The sequence below is a fragment of the Anastrepha ludens genome, chromosome 2 (assembly GCF_028408465.1).
Source record: "Anastrepha ludens isolate Willacy chromosome 2, idAnaLude1.1, whole genome shotgun sequence".
Taxonomy (NCBI): domain Eukaryota; kingdom Metazoa; phylum Arthropoda; class Insecta; order Diptera; family Tephritidae; genus Anastrepha; species Anastrepha ludens.
In genome coordinates this window covers 37,842,007-37,865,215 of record NC_071498.1, presented here as the reverse complement: position 1 = coordinate 37,865,215, position 23,209 = coordinate 37,842,007, and the positions used below count along the sequence as shown (strand labels likewise).

At 34.6% G+C, this 23,209-nt stretch overlaps 2 protein-coding genes and 1 long non-coding RNA gene across 3 annotated transcripts in view; 1 reads left to right on the top strand and 2 right to left on the bottom strand.

Annotated features, from left to right (window-relative positions):
• Positions 1 to 1,813: 1,813 nt before the first annotated feature.
• LOC128868799 (methionine synthase reductase) lies at positions 1,814 to 3,572 on the top strand. Its single transcript, XM_054111324.1, has 3 exons — positions 1,814 to 2,015; positions 2,077 to 2,235; positions 2,299 to 3,572. Exons 1-3 carry the CDS (start codon positions 1,890 to 1,892, stop codon positions 3,424 to 3,426), a joined length of 1,413 nt encoding a protein of 470 aa, XP_053967299.1. The 5' UTR covers positions 1,814 to 1,889; the 3' UTR covers positions 3,427 to 3,572.
• A 528-nt stretch (positions 3,573 to 4,100) lies between these two features.
• LOC128868845 (uncharacterized) lies at positions 4,101 to 6,737 on the bottom strand. Its single transcript, XR_008455165.1, has 2 exons — positions 6,064 to 6,737; positions 4,101 to 5,985 (listed from the first exon to the last, which is right to left on the bottom strand). It is a non-coding gene; the product is annotated as an uncharacterized LOC128868845 (long non-coding RNA).
• A 12,341-nt stretch (positions 6,738 to 19,078) lies between these two features.
• Positions 19,079 to 23,209, bottom strand: part of LOC128868793 (serine/threonine-protein kinase PAK 3) — a 43,943-nt gene continuing 39,812 nt past the window's right edge. The window contains exon 2 of the mRNA XM_054111311.1: positions 19,079 to 19,201. The gene's annotated coding sequence lies outside the window, so the exon portion shown is untranslated. The remainder of the gene's footprint in view (positions 19,202 to 23,209) is intronic.

Sequence of the window (23,209 nt, the reverse complement as noted above, 5' to 3'; positions counted from 1 at the left end):
TATTTATAAATTCTTATACTTGAATAAAAAAAATTAAATTAAAAATACTTCATATGTAAATAATTAACTTAAAATTAAACTGAGTATCTATAAATGCAGGGAAAAATTAGAAATCAACATAAACATGTCCCATAACTATTTTAAATTATACTACTTTACTAGCAAAAATAATTGTGCATTTCCCAAGCAGCGTTCGTATGTTTGTCTTCGTTGTTATCTTCCGTTTGCTTGAAAATCAACACATAACTTAGAACTTTCTTCCACGAAAGAAGAAAACGAATGAAGCAACTGTCAAAAATTGCTTTAAGATTGCAAATACGAATAAGAAGCACAAAGCGTGTCGCCAGTACAGGAGACAAATTCCCTTCTCTCTTCCGCGGCCGTCCTTCACCACCGAACAAAATGTTTCCCTTCCAGAGGAGACATCGTGTAAATGGGCACTAACTCATATAGGGGTAGACCCAGAAATAATGCACTGTGTCGCTACTGCTGTCGCCATCAAGACTAGTTCATGTTTTTGTTTAGGCCTCTCGTTCGCTATTGTTGCCAGTCGGATCGTGAAACATCGTAATTGTAACAATATTTTCCTAATGACAGTCTGGTATTTTTCATCAGTTATTTTGTGGATATAGAAAAGTACATATGGCTTTAATCGTACGGGGGGTTGGAGAATTGTTTGACACCTAGAAAGAGTCTCTAAAGCTTTAAGCAAATTTAAGAGAAGAGACGCTTATGAAAACTTTAAAATATTTATAGATCCAAACGATTTTTTAATTCCACGGGTGATGATAGTTTGACAGTTTCAGAACCTTTAGTTGATTAAAATGCGTAAATTCATCTTGAGAGCATATTCCTTTTCTTTTTTTTCTCTGTATTTCTCCTATCATGAATTTCGTCGCGGTCATTATGTATGGAAGTAAAAGTATGGAAGTATATGTACGTATAGAAAAACCTTATATTTCGCGTAAAAAAATAAATACAAAATAAAAACAAAAAAAAACATATACTTTCTACTTAATTTGTTTATCATCTGGGAAATGACAGCGAGCAATTTAGATCGCTGTATTCCCGCATGTAAATGGCGGGGGTAATGAACGCTAATGTTAAGACAATGATTGCAAGAAATGCGATAAGACATATATGCTCTAATAGTGAAATCCGAGATCTTCCCCTAACATTTATATTTAAATAGGGGGTTTTTAACATAATCTGTGGCATAAGAAGCTTTTTTTAACATAATAGTAAGTTCACACGTGGATTAATCAGCAATAAATCTGCAAAATTAATCTACCTGTTCACATATGGCAGATTATCTGCAAAAGTGACAATCAGCTGGCAATACTGTTGTGAAAGGTTTTTCTTCTAAGAAATTATTTTAGTGGAATATTTCGGTGTTTTTTGTTTGTTTAACTATTATTAATGATATGGAGAAAAGGTAAATATGTAGAACCAGCTCTTGCCTTTGCTGCAGTTCATCTAATTTAACTTTTATTTCGAGCGGATTGGTAAACACGATTTAAACGAGATAATTTTCAAGTGTAAACGTACCTTTACATCAATATATAGCAGAGTAGTTTTACCTTAAACTTTAAAATGAGGCTAAATTTATTTAATACATGGCATGTTTAAGTTAATTTTAAAAATAAACAACCTTGTCGTCCTTTATAAATTATAATCGTTTACAGTGCCATGTTGGTATAGGTATGTATATAACAATCATAACAATAAAAAATTTCAAATCTTTAAAATCTACATTCATCGATTAAATTTAATCGATAATTCTTAGGAGTATGTAGGGATTTTTTTTTTGGATTGTCAACACTAGTAAGCTACATGCTTTTGTCAAGATAATACTTTGTTGATAAAGTCGTCTAAATTCTGCCAAAAATATGGTTTGTCCAACTGATTTTGATAAATTAGATATCAAAGCTTATACATTGGATAAATATGTACCAGCAAAAGTGTCAGAACCGATGTATATTATATCTTCTGCAGATGATTTGGACGAACTGAAGGTTAGAGATGAAGATGAGTTTAATGTGTATTTGTTAAAAGTAAATATTTTTGTTACGACAGTCAACAAAACATGCCCAGCTCCAATGCTCCGACCTTATTTGGCCGTTTTCTAGACCTGGAGCCTTGCCCGCGGAAGTACCAATTAAGGAAGTACAAATATTGACTGAACAAGATGATGAAACAAAAGAAAAGTGCATAATGGAATTAATAATGGAAATGGTATTATGTGAATAATTGTACTAAATACTTAATTTTACGAACGTCTAATATAATTTTCATTAGCAAGCAGACAGCAATTACTACCAACCAGGGGATACTATAGGTATACTACCGTATAACAACAGCAGAGACGTGCAATCACTGTTGCAGCACATGGATCTCACAAATAAATCAAATAGCACTTTTGAGCTGCAAATTTCACCAAAATGCACAAAGAAAACGGCCAAGTTGCCACCTTACATTCCTACACATTGGACTCCGTTCAAATTGCTGCGTGATTGTCTTAATCTACATGCCATTCCAAAAAAACAGTTCCTTAATAGCTTGGCTAACTGCTGTGAAAATACGGATGAACGTGAATTTCTGAGCTGTCTATCATCCAAAGAAGGGAGCCCTTCTTATAATGAACTTATTTTACAACGTGGTCTGACTTTACTTCAACTGATGGAATTGTGTCCTTCGTGTAAGCCCACATTAGAAGTACTTATTGAGCACTTGCCCCGCTTGTTGCCACGCCCCTATTCAATAGCTAACAGCGTAATATCCCAAGAAATAAAAATTATATTTTCAATACTCGCGGAAAACCCCGGTGTTACTACGAATATGTTAAAAAGTTTGGGAATGCCCTTTTTCAAGGCTAAGACACCCATGGAGTTACCCAAAGTTGTTGCATACGCGCGGCATCCCAGCGAGTTTCGGTTCACTTCACAAGAAGCCAGCGAAAACAATCATATTCTAATTGGTGTTGGTACTGCTTTAGCACCTTTTCTAGGTTTTTTAGAAAAGAAGGAACAATTGCTTACTGATGGGGCATATACATCATTAGGCGATACTTGGCTCTTTGCAGGTGCTGCCACAGAAATGAGTATACTGCATAGGGAGAATGTTTTAGCGTTTTATAGTACTGGTGTACTGCAAAGGTACTTTGAGTGTCTGTCTCGCGTGCCCAGTGCAAAATATCACTATGTTCAGGAACAAATATTAGCGAATGCTACGGAATTGATTGAATTTCTAGTGCAAGAGAATACTGTATTGTATGTTTGTGCTGATGGTGGTTCGGTTTCGAAATCAATTGAAAAAGCAATTGTGGAATGTTTGGCACGAATTCAGCAAATAACACTCGAGGAAGCTTTAGAAACAATAAAAACTTTTAAGCGGAACGGTAAGTTCCGCGAGGATTTATGGTTGTAGTTATTTGTAAATTATACGAAAATTAGCGTATAGAATGAATTGTAAAAAATGTATTATTATAAACGTATGTACATATGTAGTTAAATCTAAAAAAGAAAAAAATTAATTGTGCAATAAATAAAAAAATACAATTAAATGTTAAATAATATTAAATATAAAATCACGATTAGACCCCAAACCAAAATTTTACAATTTAGGGATCAAGTAAATTGAAAAATATCAAATCAGCTGTTCTTCTGCTACTACCGGTTCAATGTGTGTTGGGACCAAGAGTGATGCATGGACTCAATTCGCTTTGAGTTGGTACCACGCATGCATGCAACTGCTTTATTTTATAGCTACAAAATACAACATTATAGAGATTATAAAAAAACTCATTTATGAAATTTCAAATTATTGGTTCTCTATAATCAATATCTGTATCCATGACTGCTGTAATCGAGTACATGTGATGACAACAGTTCGGATTGGTCAACGACATTTGTCAAAACTTCAAATTCAAATAATTACTATTCCACTGAAGTAATATAAGTTTTTTTTTCATATAACAGTTATTTGTTATATAATATAATATACTGTTAAGCAAAAATAAACTTGGACACTTGTTTGTTCTGACCTCAATTTTTTATAACTTGAGAACGGTTCATTCAATTTTCAAAAGGCAGAAACCAATATAAAGTTTTAAATTCAATCTTTTATTATAAAAACACGAAAATATTATAATATTTAAATTATTCGAAAGTTGTTCAGTAAACAAAGCAATAACCTAATTTTACAACTCAAGCATAAAGTGGACAGTAATGAAAATATGGAAATAAAGGAAAATTGACGAGTTGATGTTGTTGTAGTGAATTAATATTTTGTGCAGTATCTCTTTGCACTAATTACTGCTTATAGACGTCGTTGCATGGCCTCTACTAAGAGCCATCTCTTGGAATATTTTCGCATACCTCTTCAATGGCTGATTTTAGGGACTTTTTACCACTAATTTGGCGTTTGCTCAATGGGATTGAGATCTGGGCTCTCAGAAGGATAGTACAATTTTTTTTACATTGTAAAGCAACCATTCTCTCACAATCAGCGCAGTATGCTTCGGGTTATTGTAGTGCATGAAGGTGAAAGTTGCTAGTAGCTGTAATTTTTCGACAGTTTTGGGAATATGCTCCTTCAATATTTCCATTTTAGTAATTTATTGCCATCAATAAAACAAAACGAATCCAGGTTTCACATTACCAACCGCATTAGACGGATTGAGCGCTGTACCTACCCTTCGCCAGACAAAACTGCGGCCATCCGATCCAAGTTTGATAAGTTGAATTTCGATTCCTCGGTGAAAATAATATTGCTCCAAAAATCATTCGGCTTACTAACGTTTTCTTTAACATAGTTCAACCTTTTTCTCACATCATTCCTTGAGAGAAGGCGCTTTTTTCTAGGAGTGTACGCTCTGTATAGGTTACTGTGGAGATTTTTTCGGGCTCTCGTTTATTAAACGTTGAATCCTACTCTTGCACAGTCTTCCAGTACTACTTTTTCTAAGAAAATAATGGTTTTCAATATATTACATACTGTCGGCTTGGGTTTTTTTTTTCGAAATTTCCGCGATTTGACGCACACTTTTCCCATCGGAATGATATTTCGCCATAAGTTCTTTTAAATCAGTCGGTGCTTGCTTATTCATATCTTCCCTCATAAAAAGTTGCAACGACAATGACAAAATATTAGGAACGAAACTAACCTTTGCAGTTCAGTTATGAAAAAACAACGGGTATTAAACGGAGTTACCGTTAATATTGAAACAACAATTATGCATATTGAATAGTTAAAAATGAAATATATCGAACGCAAATGATTTCTTAAAAATTTGTGAATAATTTCTTTATTGGTTCACTTTAGTTTAAGCCGACTTCGAACGGCAGATATTTTTTATGTGGAGCTTTTTTATGGCAGAAATACACTCGGAGGCTTGCCATTGCCGGCGGAGGGGCAACCTCTCTTAGAAAAACTGTTTCTTCATTTTGGTGTTTCACGGAGATTCGAACCTACGTTCTCTGAATTTCGAATGGTACATATATATGTCTATTCATACCTCTGATTATTCGAATATTTCTTCTTATTAATTTATTTTGTATTTATTTATTCATTTATGTACATATTTACTTTACCGTTGCAGTAAGGCGTAAAGTGAAACATTTTCATTGTACAAGCATTGACAAGTTAAAGCACAACATTTTAAAACTTAACTACAAACTATAAAAACTAAAAATCTAGAGTAAAGAAAATAAAAGGTGGAGAATAAGTAAATGAAAAGCAACATTGGAAAACAGAGGGAAAGAAGAAGAAGATAAATATCTATTTGTTAATGCACTGAAAGCATCATGCAGATTTTATACAATATTTTTAATTAAAGTCAGTAACGAATTCCCCTTTCTAACAGCACTAACAGATCTAGGGATCGTTAAACTTTTATATTTTGGGGCAACAAAGTTACTGAGTGCCAGGTGATTACACAAAAATTAGTATCCGAAAAAGTTACGCTGGTTGACGAGTTCCGATTATCTGGAATAGGAAAAGTATCACTAACGAACATTGAGATGGTCCCCTAAGTTAAAACTAAGCGTATAATTAAATATGTACCATCAAACTTTTTTTTGCAGTTAATGAATTTAGGAACATTCTTTAAAGCTAAGTTCAGTTTGTTCCTAAACTCACGTTTTTGATCACCGTACATCACTTCAAAATGGGAGATTTATGGAGCAATAAGTGATATCAGAAATCTTAGTCTTGTAGTTGACAATACACAAAAAATGTGTTCTTAAGATCGGTAAATTTTTTATATGGTTGCTGTTGAGAAAATTTGTATATGCCCTTAGTAGACTTGTTGAAATTGGCCTCATCTACTCAAAACGACACCTAGAGCTGATCACGGTTAGCTTTAAACTTGTTTTGAAAGAGTTTTATGTTTTTACAAACATCAAAAAATTTTTACCGTTCGGTACCTTCTTGCTTGGGTGTCGTAAAATCGATTAAATATTTCGGGTAGCTCAGAGTCGAGCTGATTCACAGCTTTATTGTATGTTGGCGTAGTGGGAATGGTTTGCTTATATAGGGTTATTCAATAGGTGCGCTTCAACTTTTTTCCGATAGGGAGGGCGAACGACGCAATATTTTTTCTTTTTCGGTCATTTGTAAACTTCATTAGTATACATTTCATCATGGAACGCTACACACTTGAGCAACGATTGCAAATCGTGCAAATTTTTTATCAAAATAATCGTTCTGTTGCTGCTACTTTAAGAGCATTACGGCCATTTTACGGTCCATTTAACAAGCCGTCACGTTTTGTGGTTATGTGAAATCATTGGTCTACAGTAATAAGCCGGCGACGATTTGTGAGCTCAGAGCCAATATTGAACGCGAAATTGCTGGAATTTCGGCCGATTTATGCAAAAGAGTGGTCGAAAATTGGGTTCAACGATTGGACTTCGTAAAACGTGCACGCGGTGGTCATGCAAAAGAAATCGAATTTCATACTTAAATGTATATGTTCAAACTCGATAACAAAAAAAATTAGTTAAAAAAGTCAAACCGTTTGTGTTTTATTAAAAAAAAAAAAAAGTTGAAGCGCTCTTACTGAAAAACCATATATAAGTAAACGTTGACTTTTTAAGAGCTATAGGAAAGTTTAAAAAAAAAAAACACGTAAAATTCAGAAAAATGTATGACATTTTTATTTAAATCGTCCATAAAATTTAATGTTTGATGATTATTTCATGCAAATGTTGACCGCGACTGCGCTTCAAATGGTGTATCCGCTTAGTCCAATTTTGGCATACTCTTTCCAATGTTTCGGCCGGTATCTCACATATAAATGCTTTAATGTTGTCTTTCAATGCGTTAAATGAAGCAAGCTTGTCTGAATAGAGATGAGCTTTAACATAGCCCCACAAAAAATAATCTAAAGGCGTTCGGTCGCACGATCTGGGTGGCCAATTGACAGGTCCCGAACGTGAAATAAAATGTTCACCGAACTCGCCTCTCAACAAGTCCATTGTTACGCGTGCTGTGTGGCATGTGGCACCGTCTTGCTGAAACCACATGTCATGCAAGTCAAGCTGTTGCATTTTGGGCAAAAAATAGTTGGATATCCTTTCACGGTAGCGCTCGCCATTCACAGTTACGTTACGACTCGCAGCATCTTTGAAGAAGTACGGTCCAATGATACCTCCAGCCCATAAATTGCACCAAACTGTGACCTTTTCTGGATACATTGGTATTTCTTGCAATTCTTCTGGCTGATCTTCACTCCAAAATCGACAATTCTGCTTTTTTACGTATGGGATGTTGGCTTTAGGCTTCAAGTATGAAAAGTTTCATCCATACTCTTTTTACGAGCAATAGACTTTTTTTGGGGGAAAAGCAGCCCGCTTATTATTTCTAAATTCCCATGGAACTCGGACTTATGTTACCGGAAAACCCCGGATTTAGCAGTGTATAAAAAATATGTATATATGGGAAACAGATTGTTATGCTACCACCACTTGACCAATCAATAAGACTTTGATCAAGAATTCGAATCTATAAAAGGTGGTGGCACTAGAGCAACAACAATATTTACATATATTTTTTTTTGTTGCAATTTTCTCTTCTGATTGTCAAAATTCCCTTGAAAAGGTAAACAAATAAATAAAGCAGAGAAACAGACCGCTTTCACAATCGAAACATAAAGCCGTAAAATCAGTTACTCTGGTGCCACCACCTTGAATGAATTCGCCTTGAGTTTCCCTTATTTTTAATTACGTGTATACTTCTTAATTTTTTTTAGCCAAAAAATCTCCTAAACCCGGAAACCTACTCGTGGTAAAACTTTCCTTGGACTGAGCTCTAATAATGATGGCTTATGGCAGGTTTCAGACAACACACATTAAAATTATATGTACGTTATGTTGTATGCTCACCTAATATATAGTATATGCATATCTATCCCCTTATGCATGAATATGGACAAAAAGTCGTTTATTTTATATAATTTTATTGTATTTATTTCTGTAAAATGTTTGCATACTTTTTAATTTTATTTTTTATTTATTTTTTTTTTTTTTGCCTAAAATTTCTTATTATTAATGTATCGGATTATTTTATATTATTGATAAACTTCTAAACTCGAGAAATTCTTTATGGAATCGCTTTTAAAAATATTTATTTGCTTCTCATTGCAATGCTCATTATATTACGATTGCCTCCTAGTCACTTAGCAAATAACAAATTTAAGAGTTTATTCTTATTGTTTTGTTTGTTTTTGTTGTGTAAACTTTTTCTTCAAAACCGATTTTTTTTTCGTTATGAATCGCTAATCAACACCTACAATAAGCGAACGATCATAATTAACGGCTATGTGGTATGTATAATATTTTATGTACAGTTGTGGTCAAAACAATAGTAGTGCTTATGAACAATCTCAAGACGCACACCACAAATTCGAGGAGGAGCTCGGGCAAATACCCAACAAAGGGTGTAAGCGCCGGAGTTGAACTAAAAATTTAATATATATTTACAATTAGAAATAGCTTACAAGGTAAGGACCCAAAACGCAAGCAATGACAGGAAATGTAATTTTTTTATAAGCGGTACATGCAAAAATAATCACCCTATCGGAAGATTTATAATTTTTGCAAATGGGGTCGTATCCATAGTACAAAAATACACGTAAAAACACTGTTACTCTTACTAGGCACCCTTGGTGTGAGTTTAACAGGCAGTCAAGTGTGTGATGGTGTGAGTGCTTGGTCTTTTTGCTTGAGTGTATTGGCGAGGTTGCTATGCCAAATTATAATTTTCATGGTCACATTAGAAACAATAAAATAACACAAACAAAATATAAATTAATATCTTTGACTTGGAAAATTTACAATAACAAACATTTTTAATACATAAATAAATAAATATTTGGCGCGTACACTTCTGTTAGGTGTTTGGCCGAGCTCGTCCCCCCTCACGTTTTGCTCTTCCAGAAGTCGAGGAACCTACAGTTTTAAGCCGACTCCGAATGCCAAATGGTTTTTATAAGGAGCTTTTTCGTGGCAGAAATACACTCGGAGGTTTGCCATTGCCTGCCGAGGGGCGACTGCTATTAGAAAAAACGTTTCCTTCATTTTTTGGTCTTTCGCCGAGATTCGAACCTGAATTTCGAATGTTAGTCACGCACCAACCCATTCGGCTACGGCGGCCGCCTTGAATAGCCTTGTGAAATATCCTACTCCCAATGGACCCAGGTTTTTCATCGTTAGCATATTTAATACATCCGGGCCAATGACTTTAGATATCATTTGATGTTCATGCACAGAAATTCGAATCTTCTCCTATCATAGCTAAATGTTTTTTATTCAGAAATATCTGCATTTGTACGATGCTTTTTAGACTTATTCCTTACGATTTTCCTTGAAATTTAGTCATTTTTATGAAACAACGTTACAGAAAAGAGCGTTTTGGAAATAAATGATCTTAGACGTTGTCCTTTTTGAGTGCTTTTACTTACGGATTTTTACAATTGGGTGGCGGCTAGTTTTGTTACCGAACCCACTATTATGAGATCGAGTCCCTACTGTCGATTGAAAACTTTGATAGAGAAGAGTCACAGAAACGGTGTACCGAAATGAGGAAATTTGTTTGGCATCTTTATTTTTAATTAACTTCACTTGCTAAAGCAAAATATAATACAAATCCCTACTCGTTTCCCCGACAGTCGGTTCTACGTTACCGAAACGACCCGGATTTATGTATATCCGGCCAAGGACTGTCACTCCAGTAGCATTCCCTATATGCAAGTATGGGGAATGTTTATGCTGCTACAACAACAACAAGAACAAATCCGTACTCAAATTGTTATTATTTATTTTTGCTGTCTTAATTTGCCCCTTGGTACACTACTATTATTTTGAATGCAGCTGTATGCCTATTTAGAAATCTCATTTAATTATATAAGTTTTTGTTTTTAAATTCCGCTTCCACAGGTATTCATGCGCTCAAATTCGCTTGCATTGTAATTACCAATATAATATGGAATAATTAAAGAGAATTTCACGCACTCGTCATGCATTTTTTTTTTTTTCATTTTTATATCGATGCCTTTTCTTGTATTTTTTGTTTTTTAATTTTCTTTTCTATACTTCTACGAGTTTCGGTATCTTTTTTGTTTCCCTTCAGTTTTATGCAATTTTAAATAACTTCACTTTAGGTTTAATATATGCACATGCCTACATATGTATGTATGTACGTACATATAGGTATGCACATACATTTGTATATATGTACGTCGTTGTTTTTTCGTTAAGTTGTTTACGAGAAAAAACTACAATTTGTTTAAGTATATATTTATTCTTATTTTTGGCGATAAAATTTGCACACTACAGAAAAGTTCTCTATCAAAAAAGGTGTTCTTTATCAAAAATTGATAATAATACATACAATATACAGTACCTACAATACGATAATAGTAATAAAAAAAAAACGATTTTTATTATTAATAACACACATGTATTGTGCTGACATTTCCACGTCCATTTGCTTGGCGATCTACTCTCCAACACGCTTCATATTAAACATGTGTAATAACTAATATACATACATATAAATGCGCATTTCTGGGTTGGTTTTTCGTATAATTCGCTTACATTTCGCTTTCAGTTTTTTGTATTTTTCTTTCTTTGTATAAAATTGAAATTTACTTATTTCATTGTTACATTAAACATTTAAATGTTGTAAAAAATATTGGTTGCTACTTTATTGCATAATCGTGGGATTTCTATTCTATTCTACTATTATAACTATGATTATAATTCATTAATATCGTTGCTTATGCGTTGAATCGATTTTTCCTTCATTGGGAATTCACAAATTTTTTGCATGGAAAGTAAACTTTTGGTATTTGCATACAAACACGCATACATATGTATGTACATGAAAATAAGTGGACTACAGGTGCACTAGAATGTTGTCTTTAATCATGTTATAATGTTTGTCGATGATATTGGCAACATGTATAGCAACATACTGCGCAACATCCAAGTGCATGGGATTTGCATTTTGCTAACTTTATATGGAAACCAAAAGCTGTTAATAGTTATACGAATTCGTACTCTTTATTTGAAAATACATACATATATGTATATATGGGTGGATTGTATATGTGAATATATATATGTATATGCACGTCTGCATTCATTTATACATTGCATGTATGTACATTAGGGCCGCCCTCATAGGATGAATTATAAATTTGAGATTTGTTTTATTTTTAATCTCATTCACGGGAATGACCGTTTTCGAAAATTTCGTAAACTTTCGTTTTCGACACATCTACTCAGACAAATATTTTGCATCGATAGAAGGCGTCCGAAACTGACTACAAAATTTTTATCTTAAAAATACATACATACATAAATACAAATATTATTTTAAAGTATATTATGTATAATATATGTATGGATATTGCAAAATAATATAATACAATAAAATCAATTAGCATTGATGTACAAATTAATTTACAATAAATATTTCAACTTTGAAGAAAAAGATTGGAAATCTTAGTATTAAATTTTCAAAGTAGGTCAGAAATATGTATAAGTTTCTTTTTTGTAGTAGTAAAAAGAACGACAAACGCTATCCCTCAAGCAATTAATAAAGAAACTTTTTTTCATGTCTTGAACTTTTTAACGATGTCTATTTTATCTTTAGATTCTTGTTTAGAAATACCTATAAAGATCACACCTTTATTGAAATAAGTCGTAACGTAAGCTTATTGAGTGAAAAAAATTAAGAAAAGGATTCTAGCGCAGTTGGAGCATTTTTTAGTTATTGTATAAGCAGGAGACACAATTTCCTTAAAAGAGGCGTAAACAAAATAACCCCATTATTTGCTAGAGTATGGTCAAGGGAAACAAAACGAAGCGTAGATAAATTTCATGTAATGCTATTACATACAGTCCTTGTTCAGAGAAAAGAACCGGTTTTTTTCTTGTAACTTCAAGATATATTTGGTTCAGCTTTTTGCAACGAAATAGTCCAACTCAAGCGCTACGACGCCAGTGCTAACTCAGGTTAGTGTCGTTCAAAACTTTCCCGTAAACGCAACCAAAAAGAAATGAGTGAGAAGTAGGCGAAGCGTTTTGAGACGGTATTTTTATGCACGCATTCGAAAGCGCCGAAAAGTGCTTAAGAAATCAAAAAAGTTTGTTGTGATGCGGAATCAGCGGTATAAGGTGTGCAAATATGTTGATGACTATTCCGAGCGCTGCTTGAAGCGAGTGACGACAAAAAAGCAGGATAAAGTGATCGTTCAACTTTTTAAGCGGGACACTTCTTTGTGACTACGCCAAGCACAATCAGTTCTTACTAAAAAGGGAATAGATGTGAGTATCAACACCATCGAACGTCGACTGAGGGAAGTGAACATATCCTACCGTCCCACATCGACAAAACAACTACTCTCAGAAAAGCACATTGAGAAACAACAAATCATTGAAAATGTGTGGGGAACTCTGAAAACGCATCTTGCCGGAAGGCCAGTCCATGATTTAAAGCAACTCGTGCGTCAAGTTCGCAAAATCTAATCCTGTTTTTCGACGAGCTACGCCGAAAAGCTGGTTCAAAGCATTAAGAAGATGTCAGGCTATACTCGGCAACGATAAAGACGACACGGCTTATTGAGTAATTGCGACTCGTAGTTTTGTACATACTTTCATGTTAAAAAAGAAATTTTTAAATACCTATATATCTTTTACACTTCATGAATAATCGCGGTCCTTTTTTCTTACACAGGTTTTACATGGAATTTACTTTATGAAGAATCACAATAAAAACCATGGTATGTATGCATGTATATATGGTCAGATTGGCTTTAAAGCTTCGTCAGTCTTCAAACAAAACACTTAGATGTAAATTTTTATTGATTTTAGATTCGCGGTTTTTACAGTCGATCTACTTATCAAGCATTCAGCGTTTTTCAGTACTAATTGTTTTCGAAATAACAAAATAAACAAACTTTACTAACTATACGGAACGAAGAGCGGCGGCGATTAGACAACACATTTTCCAATATTTAGTGTTTCGTGCCCACCGATGGTAATCACGAAACCATCCTTCTACGACGGACCCTAATGTACTGTGTCAAAGATTAATTCTAACATCGCTAAATAGAAAAAAAATATTAACAAGTAAACAGTTGCGAAAAAAAAATGACCAAAGAAATATTTTTTTATTACGTATTCAGCTGGAAATCCAGTAAATCCGGGACCATAAATATATGTATGTACATATTTTCGTTTCATTCATTCCTGGCGTGTGTTGGATGAGCAACGTACTGTTGCAGTTTTCTGATTATTCTAGAGCCCAGGCACGTATAAGTTATGAATTAGAAGAAAATTAGTACCCTCAATCGCATACAGTATTGGAATTAGAATTCAATAGCTTAGATTTATCTGCAAGCTTCATGGGAGCATACATACATATGTACATATACACATACACTTGCTCATGCATATATTTAGCGTGTGTACGTGGCCAATTAAAAATGTTCATAAGTATAACCAATTAGGGTTGAAAACTTTATTTTAATTTCTATTATCATGCAACTTATTAGCTCCAAGTAAAATTCAATGCGTTGCGTTTCAAAGAGAAGAGGAAAGGAAAATTATAATAACAAAAAAAAAAAAAAAATCAGTCAGTACATAAAAACTTGACAAGTATTATACATAGCCAAACATATTTAGAAATATAACATGCTTATGTACATATGTATGTATATTTGTATGCATGTACATGCATATGACTTTAAACTTCCAGTCTTCTGCATGCAATGTTTGATCAGTGAATAAAATACGTACAAAATCATATTTTTCAATTTCATCCTTTAAATTTAATTACAAACCCTTTTTGTATTTCACATACATATACTTACATGCATGCATATTAGAAAAGGAGATGTACGTTCATTATTAATATGCATTGGAAATTTGTGCGTTATTATAGATATTTTGTCGCGCTACAGTTTTCCAGTGGTATTTCAGGAGGATGCTTAACTGTGTATATAGAACTGTAATTGGGCATATTTTTTTAAGCAAGAAAATATTTCATTAAAAAAAAAAACAAATTGCAGTAAAGCACTTTAACCTTTCCGTGCATACAAATAAAAGAAAATTGCCAATCGTATTGAGTAATCTTTGCAGAAATATTTATATGGGTGTATGAAAAATCAATTGTTAAGGCAACACACTCTAAACTTTAACGACAGCAAACGTCGAAAGCAAGAATTACCGACGTTATCAGCTGATAATGGCAAATATGACAGAAAGACGTGGCTCAAACAAGTGTATCTGGCGCAGGCATTTGCAATTTTATGAAACCTCTACCGAGTTTGTAAACTGGAGTAATAATAATAATAGCACCCTTCGTTTCCATTACAGACGGGTATCTACTAATGGGACGACCCGAAATTACATCCGGCAAGGTACTATCGGCCGCCGTAGCCGAATGGGTTGGTGCGTGACTACCATTCGGATTTCAGAGAGAGAACGTTAGTTCGAATCTCGGTGAAAGACCAAAATGCAGGAAAAGTTTTTTCTAATAGCGGTCGCCCCTCGGCAGGCAATGGCAAACCTCCGAGTGTATTTCTGCCATGAAAAAGCTCCTCATAAAAATATATGCCGTTCGGAATCGGCTTAAAACTGTAGGTCCCTCCATTTGTGGAAGAACATCAAGACGCACACCACAAATAGGAGGAGGAATTTCGGCCAAATACATAAAAAAGGGTGTATGCGCCAATTATCTCTCTATCTATCTAAGGTACTATCACTTCAGCAGCAATCTACAAAAAATAAAAATATAGCCAACTATAATTTTAAAGAATCCGCAGTGATGAACTCCAACTATGGTAATTTTCTCCAAGTGCACTTGAAATGAATCTCTGCAGTGTATATTTCTGTTGTTACTGCGCGGAGTTCTCAATGGAGCCACCCTAAGGTGGCGACAATATAAAAAGTAATACAGTTTCTCTACTTTTATCGCGGAATTTTTCTAACTTACAAAATAACAACAATGGCGCTGAAAGTGCGAAAGAGCCCAGCACCTCCTCCTCAACTATTAAACTTTCGTCGAGATTACTGCGACTTCACTTAGACAATGCTACTGAGCTCGAAAACCATTTTATATACCATTATCCTAATATTTAGTAGGCGTTTGACAAAATCCGGTCGTGACTGAAAAAAAGAAACAATGGAATGCTAACGCGAACTATATAACGACATGCATTAGCCAAATAGATCTCCTTTCTAGCCCCGAGCTGATATTCGCTGTCACTGTATTAAGAGATAGAAAGATTCTACTTAATAAAAATACAAGCTCTGGTCCTACCTACGACCGGCATAACTTGTAGGCATCCGAGTTCAATTCTTGGATAAAAATGAGCTCTCCGCCGAGTCGTAAAAACGAATGAGAAGAGTCACGGATTCTACCTTTGAGTGTCGCAGGCTAATCTGCAGATCGCGCATCATCCTCAAATATAGGCGTAGTCACCGATCGCCATCGTCTAACTCATGTAACGGTAGACCTAGGAAATATGGTGTTTCGATAGATTGGGTCAAACTCCACTGCCCCTAGGATCTCGCCCCCAGTAGTTGCCGTGATAGTAGTATGAAAATCTACTTTCTCGGGTTCCGACACCAGGGGTTGGTCCTCCGATAAAGTAATGTTTGCTTACGTATTACTTTAAGAATTGAAGTATTTTCGTACTTTTTTTGGCTTAATATTAATTTAAGATAAAATTATTTTATTGTGATTTTTTATCCCTATTTTGTAAGACAAACTACACGCAAATACAAATCTAATAAAATCTTTGAACAGGACAGCACAACTTTTTCACTACCCCAATTAGGAGCTTGGTATGCAAATTGAGATAAAATATTTTTGTGCCGAAATTATTTTTGTACGGTTTGCGTTAAAATTTGGTTATTTTTACGTGGACTTTTTTAGCACGCAGACTTTTCTCTCTCAGGCAGCCACGTTAAAAGGAAAACTGTACTATAATATTACTATTTTGTAAAACATTTCTAAGAACCAGCTGTTGTTATGGTCTTTTACAAAATAATAACCATTAGAGTGTGACATACAATCTAGGAAGATTCAAGAGAAGCTTCTTTTTGATTTAGATTTACGCTATAAGTCGCTTGTTGTTGTTGTTGTAGCAGTACCTTTGCCCTGTCAGTGTATCGTAATCACCGGTCGTCTTCGTCTAGCTCATCTAACGGTAGGCCCAGGAAAGTAGCTGTTTCGACGGGTTGCGTCCTGAGGAAGAGGGGTGTTAGATGAGTGGGTTTAATGGGGCATGTGAAAAGGTGGTTAGTGTCGTGCGGGGTGCCTTCACATGCTGCTTCTTTCTGATTTATACGTATGCTGCAAGTCCGGGGCCACCTCCAAATGCTAGCTGGTGTTTATAAAAATATTTTTTACAACTCGCTAATGTGTCAGATTTGGGTGAATGGATATTAGAAATATGAGCCGCACTATCCCATACTCTTCTTTACATGAACTCAATCCTATATAAATATATTCTAACCAGAAAGCAGAAGCCCTTTGGAACTAACCAATGGCTTGTGCTTTCTTGAACTTAAACGACAGTAGTCAGATGAGGACGATGCATGTATAGCGAATTGTAGTCAACAACAATGGAAAATTTTTAAAATTACTTTTTAATGTTTCAGGTGCAGACTTTCTTGCAGCAACCCTCTGAGACACCACTCGAAAGCTGTGTTAAGCCTTAATGTATGCAAAAATGGTTTTTATTATTTACTGGCTTATGATTAATAATTTAGAATTTAGAATTTTTTCAGCTAAGTAAACAGAAAAAAAAAGATTTCGCCCTATATGTTTATACAACTTGAAAATAAAGAGAAAAATAACTTTTGCGTAAATTTGTACAAATAATATGTATGTATGTATTTAAATTTGCCTTTATATAAAGTACAGCAGTTAATTATATAAAAGTGCCAGTCACAAAAAAAATGCAATGTAAAAGTTTTTTTGTTTAAATGTAAATACATGAGGAATCTATGGATTTTGGCAATACGAATTAAATTTACAATTAGGGAATATTATAAAATTTTGTTTTGCATAAATACATATGTAAGTTAAATATAACTTGATACTGTAATGTTGCGCGGTGATTTCGTTTTCGAAAAAAAATTTCGTTTTTTCTGCACAATTTAGACCTAATGGCACTTTAGCTTACAACAGTATAAAAAAATTTATAGAAGACTTATGTTTTTATTTATATCAGTTATTTGCATTGTTTGCTGTTAGCAAATCGATAATGCATTACAATATGCGTATTGTAAAAAACAACAAATACAGTTACGAATGCGCGAAGTTACAATATTTAACTCATTTAGTTTTACTTAATGCCCATATTTTAATCTTGTTTTTAATTTAATTTTATTTAACGCTGCTACTACTATAATTGATGTATAATTCTTTTGATTTTTCTGGAATAAATTTTCGTTACGATTTATATTCACTTATTTATTTGTAGTACTTAAATATTATTTATTATATTTTGCCTTTAGCTTTTTGCGCTTTTTGAAAATTTACAACAACATTGCATAGAACAATCTCTTTTTTTTATTTAACGTAGTTTTTAAGACATTGCATAGCTTTGATAAAATCGCTTAAATCACATTGATATTAATTGATTACAAGTATTTACGTTTTGCATTCCTCTCAATTGTGTAACGTATTTTTTGTTTTTGTTTTTGAATATACCTATGTATACATAATATATTAAAATTAAATGGTTTACAAATTACAATAAAAGTGCAATTGCAGTTTAAAGGGATAAAAGAAAAAACATCTAAAAATAAAAGCTGGAACGCAAGGCAAAAGCTTAAAACTACATATATAACACATTAAATAAAGTACATACATAAATAAAATTGCATACATGTAATGTACATACAATTTAATTTTTAATTAAAATAAAATATAATAACAGTAATTTTGGCAATGAAAATATCGCTAATCTTTCGTATATTTATTTGTGGGTGTGCACGTGTATATTTGCATATGTGTAGAAATGCGACTAACTTTTACTAAAAATTTAGTACCTAACCTCTACTAATTTTTCTTATTTTTTTTTCTTTTTTGTGTTGTGTTTATTCTTTACTTTGTAAAACTAAATACGCATCAATTATTGGCATTTACGACGCGTAAAATAAGAAAGCAAATACTTTTTGAACCAATAAAAAATAGGAATAAATCACTTCACATTTGTATATTTTTTAACTTTTCATTTAAATTACGAGTTATCAATACGATTTGAATTAATCAGCTAAAAAATACAAAAACTGCAAAGAACTATGCTTTGTAGTCTAGTCTTTCGTACTGCAATAGTTAGTTTAGTTTTAGTAATGATTACTTTGTAGAGTCTGCTATTTGATACACACTGTACTTAGTTATAGTTATAATCGTTTTCGATAATTTTTGAATACTTATTTATACTTAGTTTATTACTACTGTCGTTTGGTGTGCGTGGTTTTGAATACAAATATGGAAGTCAGACGTTGCTGATATTTTGAGTAGTAAATATGATTTAGTGGTAGTAGTAGTAGTTGTTGCTGTTGTTATTGTTGGTTTTTGTGGTTGTTGTTGCTGCAGCTAGGTTCAGTATGCTCTGAATGTAGCTTTCATTTCAATTCATTCGGCGGTGCATTCAAAATTGTCATCTGATTACCTGAAATTAATGAGAAAAATATTAATATTCTCTATAGTACATTGTTGTTGTCACACATTTAAATAAATATCTATGATATATGCCGCTTGCACAAAACTAAACAACCTATTCATACTTTGCAATATTCCTGCAATACAGTGATTAAATAAAAATATTAAAGATCTATGTATCTTTTTGATATAAATAATGATTTTTCAAATATAGGGTGTTCCAATAAGAATATAAAGGGGTTTTCAATAAGGGCGGGTAGATGTTGAGAATGTCAATCGTGGCGTTTGCTGTGTGGCACATAGCGCCGTCCTGCTGAAACCACATGTCGTCTAGGTCCATATGGTTCAATATGGGCCATAAGAAATTGGTTATCATCGTTGTTGACGGTGACCGCCTCACCAACGTCGTTTTCAAAAAAGTACGGACCAATGACGCCGGCCCAAAATCCACACCAAACGGTAACTTTTTGAGCATGCATTATCACCTGGTGAACCTCGTGTGGATTGGTGTCGTCCCATATACGGCAATTTTGTTTGTTAACACAGCCATTCATCCAAAAATGCGCCTCGTCACTAAAGATGATTTTTCGCCCAAAACTGGGGTTCTCTTCCAAACGATTCGAAGTCCAGTCAGCGAACAAACGGCGTTGTCTATGGTCATCAACTTTGAGCTCCTGGGTCAGTTGGATCTTGTACGGGCGTAGGCCCAAGTCCCGACTCAAAATTCGCCAAGTTGAAGTCTGCGAAAGGCCAAGTTCTTGTGCACGGCGAGGAATATACTGCTTCGGGTTCTGCTGTACACTTTCACGGACCGCGGCAATGTTTTCGGCTGATCTTGCGTTCCTTGAACGTACGCGTGTTGGCTGATTGTTTACTGACCCGGCCGTCTCAAATTTGGCCACCAAACGTAGAAGAGTCGACTTTGAAGGGTCGCCACGCCTACCGAAAAATGGGCGCCATGCGCGCAACGTTTGCGTTAATGAACACTCATTTTGATAATAAAGTTTTATCATTTGAACGTGCTGTTCAATCGTGTAACTTGCCATGATGATTTGGCATAAACAACTGAATAATAAACAAAAGATTTGGCAGATGTCAACAAAACAAAATGGCTGCCACAGGGCGCCAAAATCGACCCACGCCAATTGAAAAACCCTTTATATGTCGAAATTATCATTTTTTTATTTTAACATGTTTTTTAGTATGATTAGTTATTGGTACAGACTATAATTTTCACGTAGCCCCAGAGCAAGAAGTTCAACGAAGCCAAATCGGCGGCCATTTGACCTCAAAGTTTCGTTAAATAATGCATGGTAAGTGGCCCCGTCCTGTTGAAGATAAAGATTGTCCAAGTCCATGCCCATAAAAAGTTTGTCATTATAGCAGCACAACGTTCACAGTTCATTGTAACAGCGTTACTGCTATAATTTTCGAAGAAGTACGGCCCGATTACTCCACCTCCCCAAAAACTACGTTAATCGGGTGCATAATTTTTTCTTCAATGACACGTGGATTTGCACTATCCCAAATACGGCAGTTTTGCTTGCTAACGTATCCGTTTAGAAAATGTGCCTAATCGCTCACATCGCAAGGCACAAAATGCACTTCTTGTAAGACGACCAGTTTCATAAAACGTTTGGATCACTTTTACGCGTTGTTCAACTGGGTGCCGCTCTATTACTATAGCGCCAAGGCTAAAGAAAAAATAATAACCAACATATCACAAATAATTGCTGGCAAAGATCTGCAACCTTGGCGCTTACACCCTTTTTTGGGTGTTTGGCCGAGCTCCTCCTCCTTTTTGCGACATGCGCCCTGATGTTGTTTCACAAATGGAGAGACCTACAGTTTTGAGCCGACTCCGAACGGCAGATATTTTTTATGGAGAGCTTCTTCATGGCGGAAATATACTCGGATTTGTCATTGTCTGCCGAGGGGCGACCACTATTGGAAAATGTTTAATGGTTCATGCCCGGAGATTCGAACCTACCCTCTCCCGAATGGTAGTCATGCACTAACCATTCGGCTATGACGGACGCCCTATACAATTACAATAGTAATAACCCGTATCGACCAGTGAAAGGTTCCAGCTTTTAAATGTAAAAGTGTATTAAAAATAAATCTTCCAAAACTGATTTCCAGGATTTTTCAATTACTATTATTAATAACTAGTATCGTCTAGTGGTGGGTTCCAGTTCTTGCGTGTAAATGTGTCTTAAAAAAAGAGTGTCCGAAAGAGATCTGAGAATGTTATTGGTAGCCTAAGGGGTCTCGACTCTGTTGGACGAGTTTAATAATGCACGCCAGTCAGTCGTTTCTTTCCCGTTCTAACCGACGACAATTCGAAATCCCAAGTAAAACCACGTCTTGGGCTTGGTGCTTCCATTTATTTATTATATTTTATTAAAACAAAAAATGTATATACATATGTACATATGTATGTATGTATGTTTATAAAAAATATCTACCTCTCAAATAAACACCCACTGCATATGATTTTCAGAAGATACCTCTATGTATAGTACATAATGTATAAGAATGTACAGGGTGAACGATATGAAGTGTTACCAACTTCACACTGCTTGTATCTGTAAAACAGCTCATGACATCAACGTCAAAATTGTTCTAATGGCAGTTCAATATATTGTTTATAAGCCAGTCTCAGTTTTATTGATTTTTTTTCTGTGATGGAATTCAAACGTAATAGTGTGATTGCGTTATATTTGGCAGGAAAATCAAAACCAGCCATTGTTCGTGAGCTCAGTCACCTCAAAGTGAATAAAATGTTTGTGTATCGCACTATAAAACATTACAATGATACTGGTAGCATTGCAAAACGCTATGGAGGTGGACCAAACAAACCACAACAACGCCAGAAATGGCTCGGAAAGTGAAGGATCGACTTGAACGAAATCCACGTCGAAGTGGAAGAAAAATGGCCAAACAACTGAAAATATCGCAAGACAGCATTCGAGGCATATTGAAAAATGAGCTCAAGGTCAAGGCTTACAAGTTCCAAAAAGCAAACGATCTTTCATCCCAGCAAAAAAAAGTTCGGTGCGAAAGAGCAAAGGAGTTGTGGCGCTTACACGAACGTGGCGAATTTCCTAACATTGTGTTTTCTGATGAAAAAAATTTCCCACTTGAGCAGTTCATAAACACACAAAACGATCGTGTTTACTTGATCGATCGCTCATACGAGAATTTTAGCCTACGTATGGCCACAAGTAATGGTTTGGGACACGCAAACATTTCGGTCGTAGACCATGGACGTTTCAACAGGACTCGGCACCTTCTCATAAAACTCGTGTGAACCAAGAATGGTTAAAAAATTATGTTCCACACTTCAGTCCACACAATGGCTTTCGAATTCGCCAGACGCAAATCCGATGGACTATTCCATCTGGTCCATTTTGGAGAGCAAGGTGAGGACTAAAAAATATGCCAGTATGGATGCGCTGAAAAAAACGATTATACGAGAATGGGCCAAAATACCTCAAGGTCACATTCGTGCAGCATGCAACTCAGTTTTTGACCGTTTGAAGGCTATAGTCAAGGCAAAAGGTGGTCATATCGAGCTAAAGTGAATATATGTTAAAATTGTAATCATTTTTGAACAATTTTGTCTTTGAAATCAATAAAAACTAATTTCACACAAAAAAGTTATGGTGTTTTGAATAGGTAACACTTCATATCGTTCACCCTGTATATGTGTGTGCTATGCCAAGAATTTAATCACCTTAAAATTAATTCCCTTACTGCATACTTCATGATTTGATTTACAGTAAATAAAATTCTCTTACTATCTACCTAATTCTTCTTTTTATCGTTAGTTTTACAGTAAATTACGCTCAAGTAAATACATTTGTATGTAACTAGAAAAAATTGACTATGCAGCTTTCGCGGAAAATACAGTTCAGTTTCGTAGTCTAGCTTGATAATTTTAACAATAACTAACGACAAATATTTCAATGTATTCCTTCGCAGTGTTATTGTTATTATTGTTTGTTAATAATTT